Source organism: Oryctolagus cuniculus, chromosome 3 (genome assembly GCF_051225735.1).
Source record: "Oryctolagus cuniculus isolate XC-2025 breed Fujian yellow rabbit chromosome 3, ASM5122573v1, whole genome shotgun sequence".
Lineage (NCBI taxonomy): Eukaryota > Metazoa > Chordata > Mammalia > Lagomorpha > Leporidae > Oryctolagus > Oryctolagus cuniculus.
In genome coordinates, this window is record NC_142869.1 from 57,528,882 (window position 1) to 57,549,257 (window position 20,376).

At 42.6% G+C, this 20,376-nt stretch overlaps 1 protein-coding gene across 4 annotated transcripts in view; it reads left to right on the plus strand.

Annotated features, from left to right (window-relative positions):
• Positions 1-15,586: 15,586 nt before the first annotated feature.
• NCKAP1 (NCK associated protein 1) overlaps positions 15,587-20,376 on the plus strand; it is a 116,229-nt gene continuing 111,439 nt past the window's right edge. For 2 of the 4 annotated variants that reach the window (XM_008258817.5, XM_051848378.3), the window contains exon 1: positions 15,778-16,154. In XM_008258817.5, coding sequence (XP_008257039.1) covers positions 16,047-16,154 — 108 coding nt within the window. In that variant the 5' untranslated portion in view covers positions 15,778-16,046. Of the gene's footprint in view, positions 16,155-20,376 lie in introns of all 4 variants that reach the window. The other 2 variants (XM_002712325.6, XM_051848379.3) reach the window with 2 other exon arrangements.

Here is a 20,376-nt window from a genome sequence, read left to right on the forward strand (position 1 = left end):
TAAAACTTTAATATACAAATAATAAATTTAAGTGAAGCAGTATATGTTCATAAAATTAAAGCAGAAAAACAGGATTTGGGGGCAGGTGCTATAGTATAGGTTAAGCCTCTACCTGTCGTGTCGGTATCCCATACAGGCACCAGTTTGTGTTCCAGCTGTTCCTCTTCTGATCCAACTTTCTGTTGATGTCCTGGGAAAGCAGTAGAAAATGGCCAAAGTGTTTGGGGTCCCTGCACCCACTCCTGGTCCCTGGCTTGGGATTGGCCCAGATCCCACTGTTGCAGCCATTTGGGGAGTGAACCAGTGGATGGAGGACTTTTCTCTGTCTCTCCCCCTCTCTGTAACTCTACATCTCAAATACATAAATAGACTGAGAGAGAAAGAGAGAGAGAGAGAGAGAGAGAGAGAGAGAGAGAGATACAGATGCCAGTCAGCATCACAGGTGCCGGCTTAACATGTTTAACGAAGAAAAAAGAAAGAAAAGAAAAACAGTATTTGGCAGTATCAGCTTAGTTTGTTAAGTAACACTGGTGTTGAATTTAAGTAGAAATAAAAAGTTGAATTTAAGCATCACTGAACACATGACTTACTGTAAGTATTTAGACTTCTGTGATGTTTTAACAGGAAAATTATATTATAATGAGTTTATATAATATTTTAGAATAATGTACATTATATAATGAGGAAAAATTTAATGCTGTTAGCATTTGCATATAATCAACACCTGGGAGTATAGTGTTTATGGTGTGGCTAACACGATGTAGTGAAAATGTCATTTTCAGAAATTATTACTTTTAATTAGGAGATAGTTCAGCAAAGCAATTTAATCCAGTTAGGTAGGCTTCCAACGTCTGTGTTTGAGTGCTAAAAAGAACAATGAGCTAGCTAAAGTAGGCTGTTGTTCCCTAGCCACTGCTCTCAACTCTTTTGGTACTATCTTCCTCTATGGCATTCACCAAGCAAAAAAAAAGTAAAGAAAATCCACAATTCCCTATTTTTCTGTTTCTAAAGCCATTCGTGTGCCATTGTGGGAAATGACAGACCCAGGGAGACAGGGCAGTATTAATGATGATGATGATGATAACTGTAAGAGTAGTAACAGCAACCAACAGTTATAATGCATGTCACTCTGAAATACAGTGCTAAAAATGATCTCATACATTCTTTTCAATCTTCTGGTTTGGTAAATACAATTATTCTCATTTGAGGTTAAAAAGTAAGGATATCCGGCCGGCGCCGCGGCTCTATAAGCTAATCCTCCGCCTGTGGTGCCGGCACCCCAGGTTCTAATCACGGTTGGGGTGCCGGATTCTGTCCCGGTCGCTCCTCTTCCAGTCCAGCTCTCTGCTGTGGCCTGGGAGTGCAGTGGAGGATGCACTCGCATGGGAGACCAGGAGAAGCACTTGGCTCCTGGCTTCAGATCAGTGCGGTGTGCTGGCCACAGCGCGTTGGCAGTGGCAGCCATTGGTGGGTGAACCAATGGAAAAGGAAGACCTTTCTCTCTCTCTCTCTCTCTCACTGTCCACTCTGCCTGTCCAAATAAATAAATAAATAAATAAAAAGTAAGGATATCCAAGCTTTGGTCACGTTCCAAAGTGCCATATAAGCAAAGCCAGGATTCTCACTCTGTCATTCTGACCCCAGAATCTAGGCTTTTCTTCTGCTAACCATTCTCTATGTTTTAAATAAAGATTTATCTATTTGAAAAGCAGAGCTACAGATAAATTTTGCATTCACTGGTTCATTCTCCAGATGGTCACAACACCTGGGGCTGGGCCAGGCTGAAGCCAAAAACCAGGAACTTTATCCAGGCCATTCATGTGAGTGGCAGGGGCACAAGTGCTTAGCTCATCACGTGCTGCTACCCAGGCACATTAGCAGGAATGCTTGATTAGAAGTGGAGCAGCCAGAACTGGAACTGGTGCTCTAATATGGGATGCTGGCATGGCAAGTGGCAGCTTAACAAGTGGCACCACAATGCTGGCCTCTCTTCTGATGGCTGAAAACATGACATGAAGCTCAAATAAACATTTAACACTCTCTGACACATGACTTCTCTTTTAGGATGATGAAAAATTTCTGTTTCATTGAGAAAATAAATGAAATGAGAAAACTTCCTCATCTTCCCCAAACCATTTTTATTGACCCACATCAGGATGTACAACGATTGTTAAATTTGTGCACTCTGTCCTTGAACTAGTTGTGACTTTAGGCACAATTTCTTTACTAACAATGAAGTTTAACGTAAATGATAAAATGAACTTACTTCCATGTTTGTTATGAAGATGAAATACATTAATACAAGCAAGACTTGGAAGAGTACATGACACATTGTTAGTGCTCAATACATGTGTGCCAATATCGTTAGCCTGTCTCCATCTACCTCATCAAAAAGCAGTCTGGCCAAATATTATCTTCCTCTATTCCACTTCTCTTTCTTGTTGTGCCAAAGCCTCTGCTCCTTTGATTATTCCTTCTTTCTTTTTCAGATTGATTGATTGATTTGAAAGGTAGAGTGACAGAGAATGGAGGGAGTGAGGGAGGGAGACACACACACACACACTGGGGTGGGGGGCTCCCATCTGTTGGTTCACTCCCTAAATGGCCACAACTGGGGCTGGGCCAGGCTGAAGCCAGGAGCCTAGAATTCCATCCAGATTGCCCATGTGGGTGGCAAGAGCCAAGTTCTTGGGACGTCTTGCACTGCTTTCCCAGGCACATTAGCAGGGAACTGGATTGGAAAAAGCGCATGTGAGACTCAAACCATCGTTCCAATATGGGTGCTGGCCTCCCAGGTGATGGCTTACCTTGCTGCATGCCATTCATCAGCCCCTATTCCTTCTTTCTTGACTGAATCACAAACCTCTCCTGAATAATCTGACAACTCTTGTTCAAAACAAACAAATACAAAACCCTCCCTTAACTCTCTAGGTACTGCCCTACTCTCTGGTCCCCTTCACAGTTAAAAGTATCAAAAGTGAGCTGACATTGTGGCTCAGTGGGTTAATTAAGTTGCCCATGTCAGAGTACTGATTTGAGTCCCAGCTGCTCTGTTTCTTTTCCTTCCTTCCTTCCTTCCTTCCTTCCTTCCTTCCTTCCTTCCTTCCTTCCTTCCTTCCTTCTTTCCTTTCTTTTCCCAGATACTTTTTAATGTTACTATAATATTAATACAAAGAGAGTGGATTCGGTGTAGTTCACAGATACAGTTCTGAGAATGTAATGATTGGAGACAGCATTGTGGCATAGCAAGTAAAGCCTCCGCCTTTGATTCCAGTATCCCATTTAGATGCTAATTTGAGTCCGGGCTGCTCCAGTTCCCATCCAGCTGCCTGCTAATGGCCTGGAAAAGCAGCAGAAGATGCTTGGTCCCTGTACCCACGTGGGAGATCTTAAAGAAGCTCCTGGCTCCTGAGTTCAGGAGCGGCCCAGCTCTGGCCATTGTAGCCATTTGGGGAGTGAACTAGTTGATGATCTATCTCTCCCTCTTTGTAACTCTGCCTTTCAAATAAATAAATACATCTTTTTTTTATTATTTGACAGGTAGAGTTATAAACAATGAGAGAGAGAGTGACAGAAAGGTCTTCCTTCCATTGGTTGACTCCCCAAATGGCCGCCAAGGCCGGCGCTGGGCCGATCCGAAGCCAGGAGCCAGGTGCTTCCTCCTGGTCTCCCATGAGGTGCAGGGCCCAAGCACTTGGGTCATCCTCCACTGCCTTCCCGGGCCACAGCAGAGAGCTGGACTGGAAGAGGAGTAGCCGGGATTAGAATCCAGCACCGCAGGTAGAAGATTAACCAAATGAACCACGACGCCGACCCACATCTTTTTTTTCTTAAAGAAGGTAACAATATTCCCTCTTTCCCTCTGTTTCTTTCCGTCTTTCTTTTTTAGTTTTTGAGATAACATTCTTAATTAACATTGAAGTCAAGGGCTTAATGCTCAACTAAATAATGAGATCAACAAGTAAAAAGTAAAAAGACCCTAATTCAGTGGTAATATAGACAAGGGCAATAAACTAACCAAATGGAAAAATGACAATTTCATACATACACAGTCAAGTTTAAGATAATTACAAATCATTAAAACTATAGTAATATAACACTCTTAACCATTGGTTTGACAAAAATATAAAACAAAGTTTGACAAAATCATATTTGCAGCAATACAGATACACACAGGCATTTCTTTTTTGTTTTCACTTTTTGATTTTTTTTCTTTTTAATATTAAGGGAGAACATGTAGTATTTGTCTTTCTTTGGTTGGCTTATTTAATTCAACATGATGTCCTCCAGTTGTATACATTTTGATGCAGATGGTTGAATTTCACTGTTTTTTATAGTTGAATATTATTCTGTTGTGTATATATATATATAATACATATTCTCTATCCATTCATCTGATGATGGACACCTTGGTTGATTCGTGTTTTGACTCGTGAAAAGTCCTTCTATAACATGGTGGTGCAAATATCTCTTTGATAAAATGTGTTCATGTCTTTTGGGTATATAGCCAGTAGCAGGAATTTTGGATCAAGTGGCAAGTCTATTTCTAGTTTCCTAAGAAATCAGCATACAGTTTTCCGCTGTGGCTACATTAATTTACATTTTCTCCAACAGTGTATAAACATTCTGCACTAATTTACATTCTCATCAACAGTATGTAAATGTTCTCCTTTCTCCACAACCTTGCCAGCATTTGCTACTCTCTGTCTTTTGGATAACAGCCATTCTAACGGGGGTGAGGTGATGGCTCATTGTGGTTTTGATTTACATTTCCCCAAATGCTAGTGATGTTGAACATTTTTTCATATATTTGTTGGCCATTTGTATTTTTTTTAATATTTATTTACTTATTTGAAAGAGATACAGAGTGAGAGAGAGAGATACACAGAGAGAGGTCCTCCATCTGCTGGTTCACTCTCCAGATGGCCACAACACCTGTGGTGGGCCCAGCCAAAGCTGGGAGCCAGGTGCTCCTTCCTGGTCTCCTGCATTAGCAGGGGCCCAAGCAATTGGTCCATCTTTTGCTGCTTTTCCAGGCCATTAACAGGGAGCTGGATTGGAAATGGAGCAGCTGGGACATGAATCAGCACCCAAATGGGATACTGACATTGTGGGCAGGGGCTTTACCCACTCTACCACAATGCTAGCCCCTATTTGTATTTCTCATTTTTTTTTTTTTTTTTGACAGGCAGAGTGGACAGTGAGAGAGAGAGACAGAGAGAAAGGTCTTCCTTTGCCGTTGGTTCACCCTCCAATGGCCGCCCCGGCCAGCGCGCTGCGGCCGGCGCACCGTGCTGATCTGATGGCAGGAGCCAGGAGCCAGGTGCTTTTCCTGGTCTCCCACGGGGTGCAGGGCCCAAGCACCTGGGCCATCCTCCACTGCACTCCCAGGCCACAGCAGAGAGCTGGCCTGGAAGAGGGGCAACCGGGACAGAATCCGTCGCCCCGACCGGGACTAGAACCTGGTGTGCCGGCGCCGCTAGGAGGAGGATTAGCCTAGTGAGCTGCGGCGCCGGCCTGTATTTCTCATTTTGAGAATTATCAGTTGAGGTCCTTTGCCCATTTCTTAAATGGATTGGCAATTTTTTTTGCTGTTGAGTTTTTTTTTGAGATGCTGATATATTCATGATATTAATACTTTGTTGGATAAGTAGCTCACAAATATTTTTTCCATCCTGTTCAATGTCTCCTTTGAGTGTTTTATTTGCTGTGCAGAAGCTTCTAAGTTTGATATAGTTCCATTTGTTTAGTTTTTCCTTTGCTGTCTATGCTTTGGAATGCCTTATCCAAGAAGTCATCACTTACACCAGTGTCTTGGAGTGTTTCTCCTACATTTTCCTCCAGCAATTCATAGTCTCAGGTGTTAAATTTAGGTCTTTGGTCCATCAAGTTATTTTTTGTACAAGGTGAGAGGTATTACTTGAGGAGATTATCCTTACTCCAATGTATAGTCTGGGCACTTTTGTCAGCAATTAGTTGGTTTGTTTGTACATGGATTAATTTCTGGACTCTCTGTTCCATTGATCGATGTATTGGTTTTTATGCCAGTACCATACTGTTTACATTACTATTGCTTTGTAGTATTCTTTGAAGTCAGGCATCGTGATACGCACAACTTGATTTTTTTTTAACTCAAGATTACTTTGTCTAGTCTGGGTATTTTGTGATTCCATATGAATTTTAAGATTTTTTTTTCTAATTCTATAAAGAATGTAATTGGTATTTTGATGGAGATTGCTTTGAATCTGTGGATTGTTTTAGGTATCATAGACATTTTAATGATATTGATTCTTCTAATCCATGAGCAAGGAATATCTTTCCATTTTTTGTGTTCTAGATGATTACTTTCATCAATGTTTGATAATTTTCATTGTACAGCTCTTTCATTTCTTTTTTAAATTTATTCCTAGATATTTAATTATTTTTGTGGCTATTGTGAATGGGATTTCTTACCTAATTTCTTTCAGTAAGTTTGTCATTCATGTATAAAAAAAGCTATTGACTTTGTATGTCTATTTTGTAACCTGCAGCTTTACTGAATTGGTTCATCAGTTCAGTGGAGTGATTAGGTTTTCCCATGTACAACATCATGTCATCTGCAAACATGGATATTCTGATTTCCTCTTTTCCAATTTTGATGCCCTTTATTTCTTTCTCCTCCCTACTTGCTCTTGTTAATACGTCCAGTACTATATTGAATTAGAGTGGTTAAAGTGTACTTCTTCGTCTTAATCCAGATTTGAGGGGTACTGTTTTCTCCATCTAGTATGATATTGGCTGTTGGTTTGTCATACATAGCCTTTATAGTTTTTTTTTTTTTTTTTTTTTGACAGGCAGAGTGGACAGTGAGAGAGAAAGACAGAGAGAAAGGTCTTCCTTTGCTGTTGGTTCACCCTCCAATGGCCGCCGCAGCCGGCGTGCTGCGGCGGGCGCACCACGCTGATCCGATGGCAGGAGCCAGGAGCCAGGTGCTTTTCCTGGTCTCCCATGGGATGCAGGGCCCAAGCACCTGGGCCATCCTCCACTGCACTCCCGGGCCACAGCAGAGAGCTGGCCTGGAAGAGGGGCAACCGGGACAGAATCCAGCGCCCCGACCGGGACTAGAACCCGGTATGCCAGCACCGCTAGGCAGAGGATTAGCCTAGTGAGCCGCGGCGCCGGCCAGTTTTTTTTTTTTAAAGATTTACTTATTTACTTGAAATTCAGAGTTACACAGAGACAGGTCTTCCATCCAACTGGTTCACTCCCCAATTGGCCACAAAGGCCAGAGCTGCGCAGATCCATAGCCAGGGGCCAGGAGCTTCTTCCGGGTTTCCCACTCAGGTACAGGGGCCCAAGGACTTGTGCCATCTTCTACTGCTTTCCCAGACCATAGCAGATAGCTGGATCAGAAGTGAGGCAGCTGGGTCTCGAACTGGCACCCATATGGGATGTCAGCACTGTAGGTGGTGGCCTCGCCCGCTACGCCACAACGCCGGCCCCAGCCTTTCTTGCTTTGAGGTATATCCTTCTATATCTAATTTGTGGATAGTTTTGTTTTTTTTTTTTTTTACCTTGAAGGGGTGTTGAATCTTATGAAATGCTTTCTCCACATCTACTGAGATGACCATATTTTATTTTCCATTCTGTTGATGTGATTTTTGACATTTATCAATTTGCAAATTTTGAACCAAAAAAATAACTTGTATCTTTGTTATATATCACTTGATTGTGATATATGATCTTCTTGGTGTGATTTTGGAGTTGGTTTTTTAGTATTTTGTTGAGAATCTTTGCATCTATTTTCATCAAGGATATGGGCCTGTAATTTTCTTTTCGTGCTGTTTTTTTTCAGTTTTGATATCAGAGTAATGCTGGGCTTATAGGAAGAGTTTAGCAGAGTTGCATCTTGTTCAATATTTTGGAATAGTTTGAAAAGTATTGGAGTTATTTCCTCTTTAATGTTTTGTAGAATTCAGTAGCAAAGCTGTCAGATCCTGGACATTTTCATGATGAAAGACTTTTAATTACTGCTTCATCTCATTGCTTCTTATGGGTCTGTTTATATTGTCTATATCTTATTGATCTAATATTGGTTTATTATATGTATTGAGGAATTTATCCATTTCTTCGAGGCTTTCAAATTTATTTGTATATAGGTTTTCACTGTAGTTTCTTATGGTTCTTTGTATTTCAGTGGTTCAGCTGTGAAGTCTCTTTTTTCATTTCTCTCTTATTTTTTTAGTTCTCTCCTTTTTTCTTTGTTAGTCTGGCTAAAGGTTGTCTATTTTTTTTATCTTCTCAAAAAAAAAAAAAAACACCCAGCTTTTTGTTTTCTTTATATATTGGATTGTTTTCTTTGTTTCAATTTCATTTATTTCTGCTCTGATCCTTATAATTTTTCTCCTCCTACTGATTTTGGGTTTGGTTTGTTCCCTCCCTCCCATCCTCCCTTCCTCTCTTCCTTCCTTTCTTCCCTCCTTCCTTCCCTCTTCCCTTCCTTCCCTCGTTCCTTCCCTCTTCCTTCCTTCCTTCCTTCCTTCCTTCCTTCCTTCCTTCCTTCCTCTCCCTCCCTTTCTCCCTTTCTCCCTTTCTCCCTTTCTCCCTTTCTCTCTGTCTCTCTCTCTTTCTCTCTCTCTTTCTCTCTTTCTCCCTCTCTCTCCCTCTCTCTCTCTTTCTCTCTTTCTCTCCCTCCCTCCCTTTCTTTCTCTCTCTTTCTTTCTTTCTTTCTTTCTTTCTTTCTTTCTTTCTTTCTTTCTTTCTTTCTTTCTTTCTTTCTTTCTTTCTTTCTTCAATGTCAGCTGTTTCTATAACTGAAGCAGTGATCCAGTATGCCACAATTCATTGTGGCTAAGTGAGTTCAGCTCCCACTTGTGATACCAGCATCCCATATCAGAATATTGATTTGAGTCCCAGCTGATCTTTTCCTGATCCAGCTTCCTGCTAATGCTCCTGGGAAAGCAGCAGAAGATGGCCTGAGTATTTAGGCCCTTGTAACTCATGTGAGAGACTACAATGGAGTTCCTGGATCCTGGCTTTGGCCTGGTTCAGCTCTGGCTGTTACAGGCATTGGCATTCGGGTAGTGAACCAGCATGTAGCAGATCTCTAACATCCACCATCACTCTGACTTAAATAAATAAATAAATAAAAATTCTTAAAAGATTTACTTATTTATTTTTAAGAGTTACAGAGGAGAGGTGGGGGGCTGAGCTATAGTGCCCTGGGTTAAAGCACTGGCCTTGGGTCCCTGCACCCGCATGGGAGACCTGGAAGAAACTCCTGGCTCCTGACTTTGGATTGGCTCAGCTCCTGCTGTTTGGGCCATCTGGGGAGTGAACAGTGGATGGAAGACCTCTCTCTCTGTCTCTACCTCTCTCTGTAACACTGTCTTTCTAATAAATAAAATAAATCTTAAGAAAAAAATAAATTAAGTTAAATTTAAAAAAAAAAAAAGGAGAGGTGGGGTGGTGGTGGAGATATCTTCCATCTGCTGATTCATTGCCCAAATGGCCGCAACGGCTGGAGCTGGGTCAATTTGAAACCAGGACAGGAGCCAGGAGCTTTCGGGACTCCCACATGGTGCAGGGGCCCAAGGACTTGGGCCATCTTCCACTGCTTTACCAGATGCATTGGTAAAGAGCTGGATCTGAAGTGGACCAGCCAGTACTCAAATTAGCACTCATATGGGATACCGGCACTGTAGGCAGTGACTTTACCTGCTATGCCACAGTGATGGCGCCTAAATAAATATTTTTTAAAGACAACTCAAAAGGTATGTGAATATGCGATTTTCATATCTTTAACTCTCATTCTATTTTTTTTAAGATTTAAAGGATTTATTAGAATCAAAGACCTCCAATTGTCTCATTCTAATTTTAAGTAACCTCCACCACTCTGTAGAAATTGTTCTTCTCTACATACCCAAAACCTAACAGTTGCTAAAATCAATGAGAATTTTATGTTCAGTTTTTGTCTAATTTAATGTCTTGGTAGCAATTAACTTGGTGGACAACAATCTCTTAAAATGATCTCTTCTTCTGACTCCTGAGAGTCCATTTGCTTGTGCTTTGTTTCTACCTCCTGCATCACTTTTGGCTAGTATTTTTGCTGGCTTAACTTCCTCCAAGCAATCCCTAAAAGTTAGCGTTTCTTGGGGCTCTAGACTAGATCCTATTTTACTTTTTAAAAAAGTCTCCCAAAATAATTTCATTTATTCTCATGGCTCCAAATAATATACATAGTCTGATGGTTCCCAATCTGCTTTTCCAGTGTAGTCTAGACCTCTCCCTGGAGGTCCAGATCAGTATATTCAATATTTCCTAAGTTTCCAAAGAGTATTCACTTTTGAAGTAGACTGATGTAAAAATGTAAGTGGATTATTTGTGTTCAACTGGAAATTAGTATTATCATAGGCTTAACTTTTATTCCATTGCAAACTTGTTCTACCATTCTGATATTGTCAGTTTTCCATGTAGTAATCTAGTATTTTTATGATTATTTTTAATTTATTTGGGGGAGGGAAGAGAGATCAATCTTCTTCTACCCTCTGGTTCACAGCCCAAATGTGTACAGTAGCTGGTATTGGGACAGACCAAAGCCAGAAGTCAGGCGCTCCATACAGGTCTCTCACAGGGGTGGCAGGGACCCAAATACTTGAACTATCACCTGCTGCCCTCAAGGCTGTGCATTAGCAGGAAGCTGGATTGGAAGTAGCTGGAACTTGAACCAGGCAGTCCAAGTTCAAATCTAGGACTTATCCCAGTGTGCCACAATGCCTGCTACAACATTCTAATGTTTAAAATATGTAAGATCAAACAAAAAAATCAATCAGTATTTATATACACTGATATATGTTTCATTATATAATATTTACAGATAATATTGTAAAACAATACAATTCTAAAGCAAAAGCACAAAAGTCCTTTTCACTGAGAAAATAACAGAAAAAATTAGAGTGAATCATTGTTCATTATTTTAGAAATTTATTAAAATAATTGCATTATTTTAGAAATTCCACACATGGATCTGAAGGTCTTTGAAAGACTTAAAGGAAAGCGAAGTGTGTCTTTAGTTTTGTAAAGCAGAAGCAAACAAGCATGTGTGAGTTGTTTTACCAAATGTCTGGTAGGCTATAAGATGAATCTAATTGGTGGTTCATGGTCAAGATGAAGGCTGTAACTAATTTTTCGTTGCTTTCTTTTTGAACTTTTAAGATTGAGACTATGGACAGTTCTTATGTTTCATTTAGGCCTGTCTCGGTTACTCGTCCACTGTACCAAGTTGCAATCTCTGGCTAAGCCTTTACTCCTTACTTCACTTACCAGAGATACTGGGATACTGTTGCTCTATCTTTTCCCTATTCTCTTTCTTAATCATTTTTAATGGAGTACATTTCATACCTTGTGGTCCTTACCATGTGAGAGAATGGAACTTGAAGTAATGACATCGTATTTCTCTCTGATCACTGTTAAACTACAGTGAAATTTTCCCTTGACCTTTCCCACAACTATTCACCCAGAATTCTTTCCTGTTTATGCTATGATTTAACAATACACAGTGTTTCAAATAATTTTTTATTTTTTTTGACAGGCAGAGTGGACAGTGAGAGAGACAGACAGAGAGAAAGGTCTTCCTTTGCCGTTGGTTCACCCTCCAATGGCCACCGCGGCCGGCGCGCTGCGGCCGGTGCACCGCGCTGAGCTGATGGCAGGAGCCAGGAGCCAGGTGCTTTTCCTGGTCTCCCATGGGGTGCAGGGCCCAAGCACCTGGGCCATCCTCCACTGCACTCCCTGGCCACAGCAGAGAGCTGGCCTGGAAGAGGGGCAACAGGGACAGAATCCGGCGCCCCAACCGGGACTAGAACCCGGTGTGCAGGCGCCGCAAGGCGGAGGATTAGCCTAGTGAGCCGCGGCGCCGGCCATCAAATAATTTTTAAAATGGCAATTCCTTGAAAAGTCCCATTACTTTTTTTATTTACTTATGCTTGACTCTAAAGCTTGGTTCATCTTTTTATTCCTGTTTGATTTTGTCAGAATGTGGCAGTTTCCCAAAGGAAGACAGACAACACTGATATACCTGTATCTTCTACATTGTTCCCAGACTGTTTTTAAGGTAAATTTATTCATATATTCCCAGTCATACTTAGCTAGCAGTACCTGGTTTGAAGTCTGATGGAAGGAAAATGTTGCATTTGCCTTTAAGAACATGAGAAACAATACCTTTGACAGGAGACTTCTAAACAAAGGGTTTTATCCTAAGACCCTAAGACATGTCCTTCAACAAGTTTTTTCTCTTCTTACCTTACATTGGAAAGCAACCACAGAGGGCTGGGTCAGCTAAATCAATTTTTTAAAGATGTATTTTATTTATTTGAAAGACGGAGTTACAGAGAGAAGGGTAAAGACACAGAGAGATAGGTCACTCCCCAAATGGCCGCAACTGCTGGAGCTGGGCCGATCCGAAGCCAGGAGCCAGGAGCTTCTTCCAGGTCTCCCACATGGGTGCAGGGGTCCAAGCACTTGGGCCATCCTCCACTGCTTTCCCAGGCACATCAGCAGGGAACTGGATCAGAAGTGGAGCAGCCGGTACTCAAACTGGTGGATGTTGCCAATGCAGGCCAGGGCTTTAACCTGCTGTGCCACTGTGCCAGCTCCAGCTAAACCATTTTTTAAAAGCAAATTAAAAATTCATCATGATTAGCAAAAAAATGATAGAAATAATTCTCATTCTGGTTTCAGGAGAAAGCAAAGCTAAAGGGAGCTGCTGAATGGTTGGTATATAGGTCAGGGGAAACCGTGGCATACTTTAGCTGCAGATGGAAGAAGGTTTGTTGAAAGGACTATTTATGAAGGTTTAGGCAGGGTTAAGGGACTTTAGAGGAAATTACAAAATCAAGTTCAGAATGCACAAAAAATGTAATGACATCTAACAGGTCTTCAGTGTTGTTCACAGTAGTTAACACGAACTTTGGAGTCAGACTCACAAAGGGGATCCAATATCAGCTTTCCCACTTTCTTTTGGTGAGACTTTGATGGTTTAAAAAAAAAACTTATGTGCATTTACATTTCTTCATCCATCAAATGAAAGATAATAATATTTCAAAGGATTTTTGAGAGAGGTAGATGAGAAAATGTAATTCAAACTAGCATCTGACAAGTAGCGCAAAAAGCAATAAATCATTCATTCCTTGCCTTATTCCTAGTAGAGATAAAATATTAGCTGCAGAAACTATTATTCAAGATCACATTTGGCTGTAATAGAAAAAAATCCAAAACAAAAGGAGTTAAAATCAATTTTTGTTTCTCTTTCACACAAAATTCAGATCCAGACAAGCCAGGTTTCATAGAGCTGCTCTGTTCTAAGGCACTCACATACATCTTCCATCTGTTTTGCCGTGCTTAGTGTGTGACTGTTACCTTTATGGCCCAAGCTAGTGGCCACTGCATCCTTATTATATGTGACATAATGAAGGAAGTAGGGAAGAAATAGCAAAAGGAGAGCAGCAGAAGTCTCTTAAGGTTCTTGAAAGCATATATCTTATTGGCCAAATCATTTGGCCACATTAAGCTGCAAGGGAGGATGGGAGATGTAGTCTTTATTTTTCAGGAAGAAAGAGTATATGTGAGGATACTTCTAAAAGTCTGGAAAAATGGAATTAAAAGATGTTTATTTTGATTAAAACGTTTTGAAATCCATGCATAGTTTTTTCATAATGTTTTCTATGAACTTTTTGAAGACTGTGTATGTATTTGTGGGGGGTGTATATGATCTTAATTATGAAGTTCTTTTTGATGCAAAATGTAGAAAAATCTAAATATTGTGATTACTTCATTTAGACTTAATCTGTTTTACTCAAATAGATATATATTCCATTACAGTCTAGGGCCATTATGTCTAAAAATTAATTATAATAAAACTTGAATAGTCAGATTAGATCTACAGTCTTCCTTTTTTTGGATACACTGAGTTATAAGCGCCTTCAAGTATTCAAATTCATATCGGAACACAATAGTTTTACTTGAGTAGGACAATGTTCACATTTATAATATGATAGCACTTTCTGGTTCTCTGTACAGCAGTTTTAAAAGACTAGAAAATTAGTCACTCATTGGTAAGAATCTGTAATTCTGCGTCTAGAATTGGTGTGGCTTCCCTAAAATGCAGGTATTTTGGCAACTTTCCATTGGATCCGGCTACTCCAGAACCCCTCACTGCTGCCTTCCCTTTGCAGGGCAGCTCTTACTATCCCAGGCTGCAGATCCTGGCTTCCTACAAATTGAAATGTTAATTATTATACTGGAAAATAGTAAAGTAAACCTCTCCACTAGATAATGACTAATTATCAAAAGGTGAGCCCTCTGAGGTGTTGATATTAAAAACAGATTATTTAGGCACAAAGAATTCTTTCAGGGTAATACAACTCTATGTATAGAATCTCAAGCACAATGACAGGTTTGTTTGGGACTTTTTGATGGAAATTAGAGTCTTTCTATCGTCCCTTAAGTAAAATCAATGCAGTCCACTCCTTATCATTTGTTGGGCTATCAGTATGAAGATTTCTCTAATAGTAGGTATAGGGCCTTTAAAATATTTTATAAGTTATTGTTACAATTCCTTTTCATGAAATATTTTGGTCAATCCAATCAAAGATTATTTAATCTCAGGATTTCTTCTATTGCAGCAGACTATTTTTCCCTTGATTTAAAATTAATAAATATAAAAGATGAACACATTGAAAGAAGGAAATGCCAGGAACATCAAAGTGGGCCCAGTCTTTCTGGCTGGAATTTCTCACCCTAGTGAATTACATAAGTCTTTGGTTTGTTCATTTTTGGAACCATTTCTAATATATTTGACCAGAGGGAGTAGCCTTGGAGTGTGGCTGAGAAATTGATCGGGGGGGGGGGGGGGATGAGATACAAAAGTAGCTTGTTTCCAAAAAGGAGTGATGTTTAGGGTGGAGAACGGGAAAAGAATGGGAGTATTCCTTTATTCATCGAACAAACATTTATTTTATTTTATTTTTTTTTGCCTGCCACAAGCCAGAGCCCATTAGCGTCTGCACCGGATGGGTGCTTGTCCTCGACAAACTCCAGATGCCGGTTATCTCGGAAACTCCGGCTGTCCGCACTTCCGACCTCCTCCCTCCCGCAGGGGTTTGAGGCGGGGGCGGACGGATGGGACCCGGCGCTTGGGAGAAGCGATGCTCGCCTTGCTGAGCACAACATCTGCTGTGTTCCGCGGGAGCGTCTGTCAGGCAGTGTGGGAGGAAAATGCGCTTGGAGGCTGCAGCCCACTCTTGGGCGGAACTCGCACGAAAAACACCCCCACCCCGAGTTTCTGAGGTTCTCTTTAAGGGGGGGGGTGCGGAAAGGCAACTTTGGGGAACTAGAAGGACAGAGGTGTGAGGCAAGGTGGGACAAGCAGAGGACGCGACCCAGTTCGGTCGCCGCTCAGGACTCCCGTCCCGCGAGCTGGCAAACCACACCGGCCGGGCCAGCGCCAGGTCCCGAGCGGCTGCGGCGAAGGGAGGCCGGGCGGGGCGGGTGAGGGCCCGCGGGCCGCAGTTCCCGGTCCGGCCTCGCGGGGGCGGCGGCGTAGTCGATCAGGTGACCGAGCGCTCGTCCGGGGCTGCGGGAAGCGGCCTCGTTCTCAGCCGCCGGAGACGCCGCCGCCGCCGCCGCCGCTGCCGCCACACCTAGTGGAGGAGCCGTGGAAGGCGGCTCGGTGGGGGCTGGGGCGGAGAGCGCTGGGGGTGGGGACGGAAGGGCGGCGGGCGGAAGGCAGGAGACTGCTGGGGCGCGGACTGCTGCGGGGGAAGGGGCCCCGAGGCGTCCGCCGCTGCTCGCTCTGTCACTGGCGCGGTATTGGGGCGCGAGGGCCATGGGCGCGCTCTCCTGAGGTGGAGGTCCAGGGCGGGAGGGGAGGAGGCCGGAGAGAGGGTGCGGCGGAGGCCGCAGCCGGGTGACCGGGCTCCAGGCGGCCGACCGGCGGCGGCGGCGGCTCCACCACCACCACCACAGCCGGCAGCAGCAGCAGCAGCAGCAGCACCACCACCACCACCACCATGTCGCGCTCCGTGCTGCAGCCCAGTCAGCAGAAGCTGGCGGAGAAGCTCACCATCCTCAACGACCGGGGCGTCGGCATGCTCACCCGCCTCTACAACATCAAGAAGGTGCGCACGGGCCGGCGAGGCCGCGGAGGGGCTAGCGGGCTGGGGCGGGCTGGAGGGCAGGGAGGCCCTCAGGGTGGGGGCAGCGGTCGGCGCCGAGGGCAGAAATCTCGGCTCCGGCGCGGCAGGCCGGGCCCGGGGTCGCCGGGGTGCGCCGCGGCCTAATGCGGGCGCCTACCCCAGTGGTTCGCGGGCCGGCCGCAGGCGGCGAGAGAAGCCATTTCCCCGCGCCCCGCGGTCGGATCCGGCGCCGGGCCCGGCGCGGGGTGAGGGGCGCTTCGGCCGCCCCCTCCTCTGCGCCTCCAGCCTCGGCTCGGGGTCCACAGGAAAAGGAGGGTGATGGGTGGGCGAAATTCTCCGGGGGGCCAGGAGAGCTTGGGGGTTCCAGAGCCGAGCTGAGAGGACTCGGGCGGCGGTGGCAGCGGCGGCGAGCGATCACACCCCACGTCTGCATTTTTTGGTGTGTTAAAGTGTTGGAATGTGGGCCGAGAACGGCTCGTCCGATGAACCTCGGATCCCTTGCACTTGGCCACTTTATTTTGGATTGCCGAATAAAAAGCCATTTGAGGGCTTGTTGACAATTAAGGATCATTTCATTTTCAAAGTGGAGAGGAGGGGGAAGCGAGGGTGGAACCAATTTTCTTCTGAAATACTTGTAGGCTGTGAGTCACTAGAACAGGAATAACAACCTTCTCTCCCTTCCCTCCTCACTCCTCCTCCTGTTAGTTTTTTCCAGCCCTATCTGATAGTACCAGAACACTGCTTCTGTATCAGAACACCATTTCTTAAAGTTGGGGGTCTGTACAAAATGAAAACTAAATATGTTGCTTTTCCTGCTGGTTCGAAGGATAATCTGTTAATTTGAGTCGTGTAAATGATAGGGCTATTGAAAATCTATGTTATCTTAAGCAGTTAACAACGAGTGGAAGCCTGGAGTTAACAGTAGTAAATGTAAAGATAGGAAAACATCATAGTTACTTACCTTAGGAGAAAACAACCACAATTCTTTTAAGACAGGGCTGATAAATTTTAAAGAATTCAATAAGGAGAAAATAAAATTTTTTTTCTTTTTTTGGATATACTGATCGTTTGGATTTCCAGTGTGCACTTGATGTCATCTTCATCGCTAGTTTCGTTAGCTCTTTAATATATCACAAACGTTACCTTTCAGTTTAATCATAGCAATAGATTGTAAGTTGCCAGTCAGGGCTGATGAATATTTTTCTTTGAAATTTATATCAAGGGGTTCTAGTATAAAATCGGTATGTTTCTGTAATTTGATGTAGACACTGTATTTCTTAAGGAGAAGGCTCTTCTGGCAAGGATAGCTGTGTTCCTCTGGTTGCTCACCTGATTGCAAAGATTGATTGGCTGTAAGCCCAGGGTGACCTGGAGAGTAACTGCAACATGCCTATTCAGCCTGTTCAGTTTGCTGCATTTTATGTGGCAGGAGCTCAGTGGCATTACAAAGAAACCTTCTGCCTTTCGTAAGGAGCTTTGATTATAAATTTATGTAGGTTAGGAATAATTTAATTTTAGACAGTATTACTTACAGGTTGCATTGACCTGAACTTTTGGGTGAGATTACATAGCCTGAGAAACTTGGTGAAATTGGTTTCTATGTGAATTTGGGTCAAAAAACAGGCAAATGAAACATTACTAAAAGTTACTAGACCTGTGGTATTGTGGTTAAAGGAAATGGTTATGATGGTTTCCAGAAGAGGAAGTGAAAGTAACATCAAAAGTGATTTGGGTATTTCGGCAAAATACCTTTTTAAGCATTGACTAAACATTTTTTTAGTATCAATGCAATCAAACATTAGCAGTCCGCTTTCATAAATAAGATTAGAGGAAATTCTAAGCATTTAAACTCTTATAATTCCACTTCACTGCCTTTTCTAAAAAGAGCTATTTTTTCACTTCCTGTTTTGAGAAACTTCAGGCTCTTGTATTGTTGAAAGCTGTTGTAATTTAAAATGAGTTGAATATGACCATTATTATTTGCAAGTGTCACCTGTTTTGGGTTATTGAAATATTTCAGCACTTACCATGTATTTTTAGTTTCTCGAGAAATATTTTGCTTACCTTACCTGATTCTGCATTTCTCTGGGCAAGGACACTATAGTTTAATCTTGAAAGCATTGCTGTTAAGGGTCTTATATACTTGAGGGCTTTGTTTAGGCCTTATTGAAATGAATGAATTACATACTCTGTGTGCGCGCACGCGCACCTAGTTTTAATAGATTTTGGTTTGTTTCCCTGAATGCATATAAATGCATCAGATAGATTTTTGCCTATAGAATTATCTTGTAAGACTGTCACATCTTCCAGCTGGCTAGGATTTTAAACATTTGTTCACATACCTTGCCAAAGAAGTGAGTAAGATCTATTCACCATGTGTTTTTAAGGTTCATGCTGTATGCATTCTTATGACAGAGTAAACCACATGGTCTTTTCAATCTCAGTCATTTGTAGTTCTCAAAAAAGCCTTCTGCCTTATAATACGTTCCTGCTGGTTATTACATCTTTATTAATGCATGCGTGCATTAGATGGCCTACTAGATCTGATTTTTCTGTTGTACTTCAGTTGGAAGTACGGATTGAGCATTTTTTATCCAAGATGCTGGAAACCAGAAGTGTTTGGGATTTTTTTTTTTTTGCTTTTATAATATTAGCCTATAGTGTGATATATCTGAAGGATGGAACCCAAGTCTAAACATGAAATTCTTCTTTTATATTTTATACACCTTATACTCACCTAGCTTGAAGGTAATTTTATGTAGTATTTTTAGTGTGCCTGCCCTATGTAGCCTGTCCCGTGAGGTTAAGTGTGGGATTTTCTCCGGTGGTGTCAGAAAGTTTGGGGTTTTGTAGCATCTTGGGTTTAAGATTTTTTGATTAGAGATACTCAACCTGTATTCAAGGAAAGGTTATACAATGAGAAATACTTAAATGATATAAGTAAGATAGCTACTGAAATCAGCATATACCATTTATTAGGGGGGTGTAATGTGGTTACTGAAGAGGTTTTTTTTTTTTAATGTTCATGAGTGAAAAAAATTTGAAATCTTAATAACTTCACAAGTTAGTGGGAATTTTAGGGAACTTTTAATTGAGAATGTAAGGACATATACATGGGGATTTTAGGGAAGACATGAGAGTGATAGGTGGTTTTATATTTAAATTCATTTGTTTAATTCCTTAGGCTTTTTTCTTTTTAAAGATTTTATTTATTTATTTGAGAGGTAGAGTTATTAGAGAGAGAGAGAGAGAAAAGTCTTCATCCGCTGGTTCACTCCCCAAATGGCCACTGCGGCCAGAGTCAGGCCGATCCAAAGCCAGGAGCTTATTCTGGGTCCCCCTTGTCCGTGCAGGGGCCCAAGCACTTGGGCCATCTTCTATTGCTTTTCCAGACCGTAGTAGAGAGCTGGATTGAAAGAGGAGCAGTCAGGACTAGAACCGGCACCCATTGGGATGCTGGAGCCATGTGCAGAGGTTTAACCTACTATGCTACTGCACTGGCCCTTAATTCCTTGAGCTTAAATTTCACTAAAAATATATCTTCCCTTTTGCAGATCTAATCTACTGTTACATTATGTGTGTGTGTGTGTGTTTTTTTTTTTTTTTTTTGACAGGCAGAGTGGACAGTGAGAGAGAGAGACAGAGAGAAAGGTCTTCCTTTTGCTGCTGGTTCACCTTCCAATGACCGCCATGGCCAGCGCGCTGCGGCCAGCGTACTGCGCTGATCCGAAGGCAGGAGCCAGGTGCTTCTCCTGGTCTCCCATGGGGTGCAGGGCCCAAGCACTTGGGCCATCCTCCACTGCACTCCCGGGCCACAGCAGAGAGCCGGCCTGGAAGAGGAGCAACCGGGACTAGAACCCGGCGCCCATATGGCTGTGTCGCCGGCCTACATTGTGATTTTTAAGATTTTTTAGGCTACTTTTATCTTTCTTATTAATATAGCACAGCAAGAGGTCCCCTGACCTACAGGAACACAAGGCCAAAGTTAGTGAACTTATTTTTCAATCTTCATTCACTCATTGAGAGTTCCGTAACATGGGGTAGGTGATTTGACTTCTCTAAACTTCATTTATATTCATCTGTAAAATGGAGAAAATTGTTGGGGCCGGCGCCGTGGCTCACTTGGTTAATCTTCCGCCTGTGGTGCCGGCATCCCATATGGGTACTGGGTTCTAGTCCTGGTTGCTCCTCTTCCAGTCTAGCT